Source organism: Kryptolebias marmoratus, linkage group LG8 (assembly GCF_001649575.2).
Source record: "Kryptolebias marmoratus isolate JLee-2015 linkage group LG8, ASM164957v2, whole genome shotgun sequence".
In the NCBI taxonomy this organism is placed as follows: domain Eukaryota; kingdom Metazoa; phylum Chordata; class Actinopteri; order Cyprinodontiformes; family Rivulidae; genus Kryptolebias; species Kryptolebias marmoratus.
The window spans coordinates 24,561,092-24,573,643 of record NC_051437.1 but is presented as its reverse complement, the minus strand read 5'-3'; the positions used below and the strand labels follow the sequence as shown (position 1 = coordinate 24,573,643).

Below are 12,552 nucleotides of genomic sequence, written 5' to 3'. Positions count from 1 at the left end.
CCTTTTAGAGTATAATTTCAAATGGGCGTTATTACAAGAAGAATAGCTCCATAAAACTTTAAAAGGAAATAATCCATCAAAACACTGAAAATATGCTCAGATCCAAGTAAAACAAGACTGAGTACTGTATGATGCCTGCATTTTTTTTAAAGCTTAGCATTTTGCCACCATGCATATAGATCTTAAATATTTTATATATTTTTAACCTCAAAATAACAAAAGGCTTTAGTAAACATTAAAACGAACCACTCACTTGTATTTTGTCTTTTGTATCATAATTAATTTGCATTTCCCTATAATGACCCGGATAAAAGTTAAAGACCTGTGTGAAGGAGTTGTCTTGAATATGTTTGACAGAATAATTGCCTCAATAATTCTTTTCAAAATGCAATATTTCCATGGAAGAAAAACCTCTGGAAGCTAATACACACCCACTGAGAGTGACTTTTGCAAATACAAGCCAGATCCAGGTTTTTAACACCTGTGGTTTTGGAGGATACAGTGTAACTCATGGCCTGGAAATGTTGTCCTCCCTATGTTAACTGGTTTGTCAGACCCACTATTAAAATCTGCAGCTGAACTGGTGTTTGTGTGGCCTAATAATAATGTTTGCAAAATGTCAACTTCTGGGTTGTCTTCCCTTTTAAAAATGTCCAACTTGTCAGTCACAGAAAGGGCCAGAATGGTGCTTTTCGTCTTTCATTCAGTTGTAAAAAAGCATTACTGTTAGTCTGGTAATTTTTATACAATCATAAAATAACATTTTTTGTGATGATTTCAAAATATATTATTATTACTGAAGTATTTTGGTCATATATGCTTTCTTTGGAACACTAGTGACATAAGAACTAACTTACTTGAAATTTAAGAAAAACGGATATTATTTAGCATAAAATTATGTCTGGCACAAATTGGCCTAAAGTGGTGCAAAAGGTTGATCGATTTTTAGAAAACCAAAGCTTAACACTTGAACAGGCATCTACTGTTATATTACATAACCACGCACCACCAATTTTACTTTATACTTTGAAAAGGTCATGCCTTTTCTGTTTCTAAAAGGCAGAATGTTTGGCAGGCATTCTCACATAATCACACTGTCAAACAAACAAATAAGGAAAAGGTTAACCAGTTAATTTAGTTATTTTGTGTCACAGGAACTGGAGATTCGAGAATAAAAAAGTGCTTGTCTTCTTGTTCCAAAGGATTACATAAAAAGTGCTCTTTTTTAATTTGTTTTGATGTTTCACAGGGTTGGCACTAAACATTTGGGCACACTGTCCTTTTTCCTAGCTTCACTGTTTCCTGAATACTGAGCCTAGGAAATTAGAATTGGTTTCTAATTTTCTGTTTATTCCTTGAGAGTTTCTTTTAGTTGTCTTTGAAAGTGTGTTTTGAATTATTGCCATCCTATTAGTTTAGTTTTATCTAAATCGATTAGGAGGTAAATTTTACTCGTTTGTCAATTAAAGAAAAAAAGGAACAAAAACTTCCTCAGCTAAAACATTTTATGATTTTGTGGCTTCCCTAATGTATAAGTACAGTAAGTACAAGTTAGTCACGTGGATATAGTTGTGGTTTCAACCTAAAACACAAAAAAAGGGACAATTACAACATGAGAAAACAAATTGTGTTTGTTTATGTTAATAGAATTAGCAGCAGCTAATGAAGCTTCCTGAATGGGTGTCTTATTGTAGTGAAATGATTTCCTTGAATTAGGAGACACTCTCTGTCTGTCTGTCTCTCAGTGTATAATGCTGATTATAATATTACAGTATTATAATGCTATCTAGCACCTTCCGTACTGTTTCTTCTGTTTTTTTTGCTTTTGTAATCAAAGATATCTTTGGTTACTGGATCCCCTGACTACCTGTTGGTCTTCCTGTAAATATTAACCTTTATGCACTGATGTGTGCCAGTTTTTCTTTTCTGCTTTTTCTCATTGCGGTAACTGCTCTGTGAGTCACATCTTACTCTTAGCAGAGCTTCCCAAAGGCATCCTTTTCTTCTGGCCCAGGACTTTTTCAATGTGTGTTATTTCTCTAATGTGCAGTGGAATCTTGTTTGTAGTGATAGCTTCATGGTGTTTTTCTGCTTTGAAGCAGCTTCTTAAGCTTCTTTCTTCAGGCATTTTTATGTCCCCAAGAACAGTAAAAAGCCATTCTGTAATCAGAGAGTGATTACCAAGTTTAGCTGTCAGCACAGAGAGTTCATTTATAAGAAAGACAAGATGTGAAATCAGCAGCCAATAGATTCCAAATTACAAAACCTCATATAATCTTTGTTACCAGCAGCCTTTTACACATATAGGTTATGTGAGCACAGAGGCTAAATGAGAACATTTTGTATCAAAAATTAAATATAATTGAATAGTATTTTAATAATCTTTGCAGCTAATGCACTTGAGTACCATTGTGTCAAAAATTTTTATATTATGTGATTAGATTGACAAAAAACATGTAACACTTCTTGGGTATATTATTAAAGTATTAGGGTATTGATTAAGGTTTGACACAAACAATACTAAGGCTAATCACCCAACACCCTGGAGTAAACTTTCCCTTGGAGGCTGATAAGTGTGATCCTTTTATGGACCCTCAACAAAGACGCGTCCCCCTGGGTTGTTATTGGAGTGCTACAAGAATATGGGGTAAAGTGGTCGCTGTTGTGGGCTTTTCTGTCCTTGTAAAGCTAACAAAAACTTTGTTTGTTTTGTGGGTATAAATTCAAGCTTGTTTGTGGTATGAGTTGGACTCTGCCAGTGCTCCACCTGTTACCAATCCAGTTTGTGATGTTCATGGAAAAGAGTTTAAGGTTTATTCATGGGTTGGTAGGTCTGGTATGGGAACCTTAGAGCTTTGTTTTTTGTCATATAATGTGACAGTGTTGGCTTCTTAAAACCATGGCTTTTAGTGTGCACTGGAGTGATTTATGTTTAGGAGGAGCATTTGGTCTCCAGAATTCTTTAAAATTCTTCAGAATTCTTTAGAATTCTGGAGACCAAATTCTGCAGAATTCTTCCTTTAGGTTGGGGGTAAATCTCTGCCTCAAGTGGAGGAGTTTTAGTGTCTTGGTAGCTTGTTCACAAATGATGGATGGATGGAGCAATAGTTGAATAAATGTATCAATGCTTTGTCAGCAGTAATGATGGTGCTGCTCCGGTCTGTGGTGGTTAGAAGGGAGCTGAGAGAAAAGGCAAAGCTCCCGATTTACTGTTTGATTGGGTTGGATCGTAAATGTCTGAAGGCAGGCAAACAGGCTTGGATTTAAAGTCAAATATAATAGAGTGAGCAGCATTTATTTTAAACCTGGTCATATTTAGGGATAAAATAAACTGTTCCATTCTTTCCATAATGAGGGACACAGTATGCACCAGGGCATCTTCTAGCTGAGGGCGGCAGACTTTGTGCCCTGGAAGACCATCAAAAACTCTGGTGCCTTAAGCCACCAGATGGCTGCCAGGTGTTGTTCATTGTCGTACTGTATATCCTGAATACAGGCCAAGTTGTTGCCGTCTGTGCTCAATTAAACAAACTCAGTAGCTGGGACTAAAAACTGAAGAGGAAGGGAATGGATTAGGTACTATCCATTTTAAATTGTTTTCTCTGCATTTGTGTAAGAGCATCTGCCATGTGGTCTTTTCTCAGAAATATATTTCATGACACAGTGGTGTTATTGGCCATTTATCTGCCAACTCTAAAGTGTTTCTGAGCTTTGTGGCTGTGATGATGACCTTGGAGATATATAGTACATAGCTTTTACTGATGTCTAAAAAGAAACTTTAGTTAACAATACATTTAGTTGATAGTAATTTTTGTTGTCACTTAATATCAAAAATAGTCAAAAAAGTTAACTTTGTCTCAGCTATGTGTTTAGTTTTTAAAACACGTTTGGAATAGATTTCCTAATTGTTAGGTTGTGTTTAAATGAGACACTGTAAATATAACTGGGAGTTTCCTGTTTTACATTTTGCCTGAATAAATTTGCTGTTTCTGCTGCTGATGTCAGTTGTTCAAGAGAGAAATCAGTTATAGCTTGATTGAACTGAAATTTAATAAAGCAAACAAAATATAAGATAATTGGACTAAAATGCAGTCAGTATGTTTCGTGGGGAAGGTACAGTTGTTAAACAAAACGTTTAGTACGGATCATTCTCTGCAGCAGCATTCCATTAAGGTGACCGTCATGTGTTTTCCTTTCTGGACCAATAGAGACACTTTGTTCTGTTGGCTTCTTGACCTGAAAGGGAGGATTTCAAGGGCCACACACTGTAGTCGTGTCCCAGTGTGGGCAGTAGTCTGGTGTACATAGGAATTGAATAATTTCTCCCGTTGATGTCTCAGTGGCCTCTTAACATGCCTAACTTACTTCAGAAAAAAGAAAAACATAAAAATGTCATCATGTTAAGTTGTGGGGTTATTCAGTGCTCTGTTTTTCTCGTGAGTATAATAATAACAGGCAGGGTTTTGTTCTTTTAGGTTTGTGTTTGTTCTTTTTTTAAAAAAAAAGCTTTCAAGTGGTTAATTCATACACACAGCATATATCTAATAGTCTTTTATGTTTGTACTTTTTATATATGCAGCACTTTTTTGACTCACATTTTCAGGGGTATAGAGAGTCAATAACTTGCCGGAGGACAAACCCCCATTTTCCAACTGAAGGATGTTATGGCCTCTTAGTTTTTAGTTATTATTGATCAGGTCCGATATACCTTCTATCATGTTTTTAAATTTAATCCTTTATGGCTTATTTCTATGTTGACAAAGGGTTTTACAAATATATCTCTGTTTTCTTGCTTCTGTTCATGTCTGATTCATGTGTCAACAATCAGTAGAACAGTATAATTTTCTTTCAAAACTCAGTCGAGCCTGTAACAATATTCAGCTGAAAATGTGGGAATGTTTTCAACTCATTAATGTCAGTCATTTACCAGTTGTGCATGACAGATGTCTGAATGAGATTGTCTGTGCAAAAGAAAAATAAAAGTTAGTCTATACTACACTGGCCACTATGATCCAGTGAACAAATCTGAATAAATGAGATTTTCCCCATAAGAAGCCAAAAAGGTTTTATGGTATTGCTGTTTATCTTTTTGTAATTATTTTTCTGAGTCTATTGTCTACATAAGATTATTTTTTCTTACAATGGCTGTTTTGTGTTAAGAATTTGTCCTATGCACTTTTGCCAATCCAGGCTCTTTGTAGCTTCGCTTGAGTTGTTTTCTCATAAACATGAGCTCATCTTGGCTGGTAATCTCCTTTTTAATTTCCCCCAACAACACCCTTTACTCCTGGGCGGTTTTTGTTCCAAAGACAGTGGTTTGTTTCAGCTGTGTTCTCCTCTGTTTTGTACCAGTGGAGAGTCTGCACAATGAAGATCCTCTTTCATGGCATGTGATAAATCACTTCCTTTTTTCCCTGGAATAATATTGATTGCAGTTTGGCTGGCCCGCACATGAACAGTTCTTTAGGTGAAAAGCCCAAAAGTGTTTTTTCCCCACATTCTACATGCATTAGCAGTAGTTGCTGGCTAATAACAGTCATTTATAAGGATCCATACCTTTTGTCCTGTAGCCTTCAACCCCCACCCATAAAACAATTCTGTATAATATTAAAATATTTTCAACTATATAGTCACACAGATGGCCTACTTGTGCCTCATTTAACTACAGCTTAAAGTTTACTTGATGGCTATTTCATCTCCTTTGTCGTAGCTTACTAATTATTTTTATGTGTGATTTCTGTTCTTAGTTTAATTAACAACTGCTAACACTGTGCCTCTATCCCACAACATTATTCAGTTTAACCTTTAGCAAACATGTCAAAATACCTGGTTTGCTTGCTGAGTTCGTGTAGAACCATTATAGCTTCTGTATCTAGTTTGTGTAGGGTACATCCAAATTTAAAAACATTTTTGTATTGAAATAAAATTAGGTAATTACGACATACAAAATTGACAGTGATATAAATAAGTTTTTTGCATGTTACGTTTTTACTTCAGAAGAGCATTATGCGGGCCTTTCCATCTGGATGTATTTAGACTGCTTGTGCTTGAAGCTGGGAGCCAGATGGCTTCAGTGGAGGGACAATGAAATCTCCTGGGTCTACAGTAGAAAACACTCTTATTCTGATTTGTCTTCAGATAAAAACACATCTGGACATCTTTGATATAGATGTGTGGTGGAGAACTTGCTGTTTTTTGTTCATATGTTGTTTGAAAGGTTTTTAATTTGCAACAGATAACAAAGTGTCCAGTAGAAAGGACAGAATATACAACATATTTATGTGATATCGTCATTGTTTTTAGAATTCTTTGTGGAAGTTGTGTTTATTGGAGGCTGTGTAATAGTTGTGTAATTGACTGTTGAAACAATGGCCTCCATCATCCTCCGTGAGAGTCACAAACAATGCTTGTTTACTAAAATGACTTCATTTTATCCAATTACACTTTGTTTAGTTTGATTTCCACAAAGTCAAGTCTTGTATTTTATTTACACCAGTGGCTTTTAAAAATTGCAAAGTGCTCACATATGTTGCCAAACAGTATTTATTATCGTTGTAAGATCTAAGATTCAGGACTTACGTTGTGTTATTATGGGCCAGTACCTGTTATTTAGTGATAAAATATTCTTGAAGGATATTTTTTACACATAAGTTATAAATAAGTTGCTGTCTTATACACCAGGATAGATCCAAATCACCATGTCAGTGGTATGAAGTTTTATTTCCTTAGTTTTTTCCTAACAAACCAGATTTAAACAGGACAAAAATAAATCAGAATCAAAATTTGGAAGAATTTACATACTTTTGTACATCTATTTGTAGTCATAGCCATAACATTGAAAGATTTTATTCTTTAATGCAGGTTGCCCTCTGTTCATAAATAATTTAAAGAGGTCAGGTGGTGTTTTTATGTATGTGAGATTTTCTTTTCTTACCTTTCATCATGCAGGTGGGGTTTTTTTTCTAGATTTTGCATGACCTTTCGCTGTGCAAATTTATCATATTTTTTGACTGTGCCCTACTTCAAACCAGGTTTTTGACTTATATGCTCACATATCCTTTATCAGCCTTTCCCTGCTGTCCTGAGGACCTTCAATGCATACCAATGCTCTTCAAACATTACGTTTTTCAGATGTATTGGCTGCTCAGGGTTTTTTTTTAGTGTAAGAAATATAACAGACTGGTGGTTTGTAGAAGTGTTTCCAGATGCGGTGGCAGCACGGAAATTGTGGTTTCTTGACAGACAACACATTGTTTGTCAAATCAATGTGGCGAATCCTAACAAGTACATTTGCGTGTCACAATACCTTTGTAGGAAAATAAAACATTGATTTTTGCATTGTTGAAATTCACTGCGGCAGCTTGCATGGTTTAATGGTTCTGATAAGGGTTTTTTCCATGGAAGAGCATTGAAGAACCAGGTGAGGGATTATTGTCCTGTTAACACAACAACCTACAGGTTATTTATCTCGTTATGTCTTAAAAACATGTTCTTCAGTGAGTTAATTTAGATTTGATAGGGAATGGTGCATCATATACTTATTAAAGTTGTTAGTCCAGAGTAGGATGATATTTAACCTCTTTAGTTTTACCCAACTTCAACATCAAACCATACTAATAGAATTAACTTGACCTTTTCTGAGGACAAAGGTAGAACATTTACATCGCTTAATTTCATTGAATACCTTTTACTCAAACCTTTTACTTTGTCTTCTCAACTTAATCACTGACACATTTGTTTTGACAGTGCCATTCTGTTTCTGCTGCCATTTTTCTTAACTAACATTCATTCTTCTAAAGAAGAATTGCTATTCTTTGTTTGGGCTTCAGTGACTCAATAGTTTTATCAGCCAAGAAAGATTAGGACGAAGGATTTAAATATGTTGCTTTTTTTACTCTTAATCAGCTACAAAACTACCTAAATCAGGGGGGGCTTGTATTTCACTTCATTTCATGTGAAACAACACATTTGAAAGATTTTATTTTTGTCTGTCTTGATTGTGTCATTTTTCTGTTTGATAAATTGATAAATAAACCAAAGCAAGGTGTACTAACACAGTTCTGGGGCGGGTAGGCCTAACTCCTTGTTGATAATAGTGTTAGTTTCTTTTTTTCTTTTACTTTGTCATCCATTAGTGTGTGCATTTTGTCCACATTTTAAAACATTATTTTGCTTAAAATAGTTTTCAGGATTTGTCTTGAACTAATAAACTAAATGATGTTGTTTTTGGCAAATTTTCAGCATCAACAATAAACTTCAGCAGCCCGAGGCAGCATCAGGAGTGCTGGAATATGCAATGAAACATTTTGGTGAATTGGTAAGTTCTTTTTTTAATCCTACCACAACAAACAGTCCTGAATTGTTATTTTTTTTTATTTTGTTTTCCTAAATAAAATCTGTGCATATTGCAAGTGAAATATCTGGAAAATATCTGGAAATATCTGTATGACTGCTTTATCTAGATTTCACTTGAAAATGATTTGCTCCTATAATTAAGTTAATTAATATTGTGCCACAAAAACAGTTTCACATTGTAGTGTCTTTTCTTTCATTTCAAAGGTATCCTTTTGTTTTCTATTAAAGCCTACACATACTCAGACTCTTGGGTTTCTTGATCCCTTTGGCCTAAATTCTGTGTTTTCTTAGTGGCTTGTATTATGTGAGGTTTCCCATCTGTGCAAGGTGTCCTTTCCTGATATACATATTTTCACATAGATGATGGTTATTTAAGGTTATTTGGTTTTCCACAAGCTGCACATTAAGAAAAATGTGTCCCTAATGTGCAGTATGTGGAAAAGCCATCTGTTACGCTCATCTAAGGTGAAGGAGGAGAATTATGGACTTTTTGTTTTGTTTAATTAACAGGAATTTTCTTACACTTTTTAACACCTTTTATGCGTCTCTTGGGTGAATAGTTTCAAATCTGCCTTGAGACTTCTGTATCCTTTTTACAATTAATAAGTATTTAATGCTTTAATTCCAACTATATTTCAGTTTTAGTGGTTTACAAGGTCCCTCTGTTAGCTGACATCAGTATGTTAGGTCTGCTAACTACAATACAATCTATCATAAAACTCTTTATATTTTTACTTTGATAGTTTTATCTCTGGATTTTTCTCCTTCACATATAGAAGGCTGCAGCTCCTTCATATTAACAAACATTCACATGTAGGTGGGCTCGGTCCACATATTGCTTAAATGTCAAACAGTGGACATGATGGATTGGACAAATTTTCTACATTTGTTACATAATAAGGAAAGAGCACTTTGTTATTCTTAGCTGTCTCTTTCCTTCATTCCAGATATAGAAACTGTGTTTTAATTTTTTATTTCTTTGAATTTTATTTGTTTAACGTACAAAAACAAGGATTTTAAGATTTTTTTTTAGATCAGTTTAACAAGTTTTGCATAACTTGTCAGACTCCTCTTGATACTGAAATTATAGATCAAAACAATATTCTGGTCAAAATAAATTCTGAGATGCTTTGGGTAGTGAAATAAATGCTTTTATTGTAATAGATTTGCGTAGGGTTTTTGTACCTACTGAATAAATGTTACAAGTAGTGTTGATTGTTCCCTCTGGTGTCCTGAATTGCCATAAATCTGTTATGAACAGACTCCACCTGTACAGTCAGTACTGAGACGAAGCTGTGAAAACATTTCAGAAACCAGGTTGTGTGCAAGTAATAACCTGAACACAGTTTATCTTTTAAAAAGTCTGGACTTAAGTCTATGATTTGATCAGAATGTCCGTATGAGAACTCAGATGGAAAAGGTATTTTCTTCTCTTTGTTCACCTCCTTTATTTCTCTGTAAAAAGACAATAAAAACTGTTTTGCAGTTCCAAAAAGCATATTTATGAGTTAAACATTTGGAAGGTTTTTCTACAGGAAAATGTAAGCCTTCCCTGTCAAGTCCCGTAAACAGAAAGCATCACTGAAGCACAGGAAAGATCTGTGCTGTTAATGTTGGTGGCTCCTTAAATAACTCCTAAAAGTCAGTTAGATGCACCATGTCCTGGTTTAACTGATAAAGCTTTAAATTTCAGATATTCACTACTAAAATTGAACACTAGCTATTCCAGATTTTTATTTAAATATAAATAAACAGGGATTGTTGGGTGAAAACTAAAAACTGAGTAAATGGTTCTATAAGTGATCAGGAGAGGAAAGAAATAACTTTTTACCCATTAGAAATGTATGGTACAAGGTTATTTTTGGTAAAACTATTATACAAGTTCAGTTAGTCTCTTGCCATACTGGTGTATGAGTTTAGAATGGGTCAAAGCTTCTTTTTTTAAGTGCATTCTCTGTGTTCAGTTTCTGCAATTTCGACAGATAGTCATGTTTATTGTATCTACTGTATCTTCTTTTTTTTATTAGGAAATCCAAGCCACTTGGTATGAGAAGCTCCATGAGTGGGAGGATGCGCTGGTGGCGTACGACAAGAAGATCGACATGAACAAAGAGGATCCAGAGCTTATCCTTGGGAGGATGCGCTGCTTAGAGGCCCTGGGAGAATGGTATGTCATTAGTTAAATCTATTGTACCCACAATTTTATATTTTATTTACCATTATGAATAAAGATCTTATTGGATTCTTTATGGTTTTGTTACCTTGACTAAAATGCATGCAATTTGTATTCAACATTTTAGGCTTGCACCTACTTTTGCAGCTTGTTCCAATGAGACTTAACTTTAAGTGTTTACTCTAGTTACTATGACCTGACCAAAGCCATTTTAACAGGGACTTTATTAACAGACATCCATTGCCAGTAAGAGATGGCAGCAGTAAAGTCAAACCTCACCACAGCTGAGGCTCAGCTCCAGGACAGCCGTTCTCTTTAAAAGAACATTTTTAAAGGAAAAATAGTCGCAAGATGCCTGAAATGTCTGTATTAATAGATCGGCTGAGGATTCAGTACACAAAGCAGATGTTTATAGAACCTGCCATTAGTGTGTGTTCGTTGTACGCTCTGTGATTCATTTCACAAAAAACGATTCAAAAGTTTTAAAGGAAAATATTTCATGCTAATTGGAGCAGTGTGTGTGTGTGGATGCTTAGGGCAGGGCTTGGAGATGATTTCATAGATGACTTAGTTTTGAGCCTATGGGATCAGTCTTAAGACACATGTTGTCTCTCACTGATATTGTTCAGATCTTCTCTGCATGAAGCCAAAACCAATTAGAGAGACTGCTAAAATGTTTATATCATATAAAGTTGAACTCAAATCATAATGAAGTGCCATTCGAAAATTAGATAAAGTTGTTCATTCTTCTGTAAGGATGAGAGTCGACAGTAGTAGTTATTTTGAGGAGGAAATTGAGGAGTGGAGAGTGTTAAATAAAAGTCCGGAGCTAAGATCAGATGCAAATAAGTTCTGCCTAGATATTTCGAACTAATGGGAGAATTTCCATACCTGATCAAAACTGATCGTTGAATTTAGTTGTAAACAAAGACGAAGAATATTTGCTGTTTTCCAATGTAACTTTTCCAAAAACTGTAATGACTTTTAATTACATTACCCTCAAACAATTGTTTGACGATGTAGAAATTGTGTTAGAAGTATAAAAATGGAAATGGAGAATAGATTTTAGCAGTAATGTAAAATAAAAAGCCTCTTTAAATCCTGTTATTCCTCACCTTCATGGATAGTTTGTTGCTGGGTGTAGACACTTTGAAGTCTCTCACTGAATTGTAAAATACAATTTTAAAGCCTTCAGGTGGGACATTTGTGATACTTGAAACCTAATTAAACAAACGTACCTCTAATTGTGACAATTTTAAATTATTTTTTAAACTGGCTGGTTTATATACTGATTAGAAGTGAGTAATAATTTTGATAAGTGGTATTGCACTTTAAGAAATTGACTTGCTCTTACCAAATGTGGTCATTTCCACCTTTTACAGACAGCCTATGGCTGGTAAAATAACTTTTTTTAATAGTGTTAACACTGCAAAGCTATTACTGCTTATGTTGTGTCATTGACATGGATTTTTTTCTTGAAGACTTGATAAAACTTAACTTTAATGTCTCTTCTTTGCATTAACTTTTTTGATAAGTCCAAATGCTATGAAAAGGTCTCCTGCAATATACTGTATAGCCCTTAAAAATCTTATAACAATGTTAATGTCTCATTCAGGTTAAAAGAATTGTTTTTTTATACATTTTCTAGACAGAAAAAGACTAAAAGGATTATTTTCTGTTGATTGTCTGATGCAGACACCCACCCACACACAACGTTTCCTATTGTTGTGCTGTTATTATTCAACAGACAGTTGGAAAACTTTACCGACCTCCATCTAAAGTGGCTTTTTTTCCTGTCTGTACATCTGTCTCTTCTCATTGTCTTTAAAACCTAAGCTCCCTCCAACATCCTGCTGTTACACATATAATTTGGGTTTGATCTCCCTCTGTGCAATGCACCGATTTTTGTAAATAAATAATTAGACTTGGTTACACTTGTCCCCAGTGGGAGCATCCATCTGTTTTCCGTGCTTGATCTTATCAGACTATTTTGAAAGATTCAACTGGTTTGAGATGTTCATCTC

General features: G+C 34.8%; 1 protein-coding gene across 1 annotated transcript in view; it reads left to right on the top strand.

Annotated features, from left to right (window-relative positions):
* Positions 1-12,552, top strand: part of mtor (mechanistic target of rapamycin kinase) — a 63,431-nt gene that overhangs the window by 26,396 nt on the left and 24,483 nt on the right. Inside the window, exons 29-30 of the mRNA XM_017411317.3 lie at positions 8,242-8,317; positions 10,383-10,522. Of these exons, the coding sequence (XP_017266806.1) occupies positions 8,242-8,317; positions 10,383-10,522 (216 nt within the window). The remainder of the gene's footprint in view (positions 1-8,241; positions 8,318-10,382; positions 10,523-12,552) is intronic.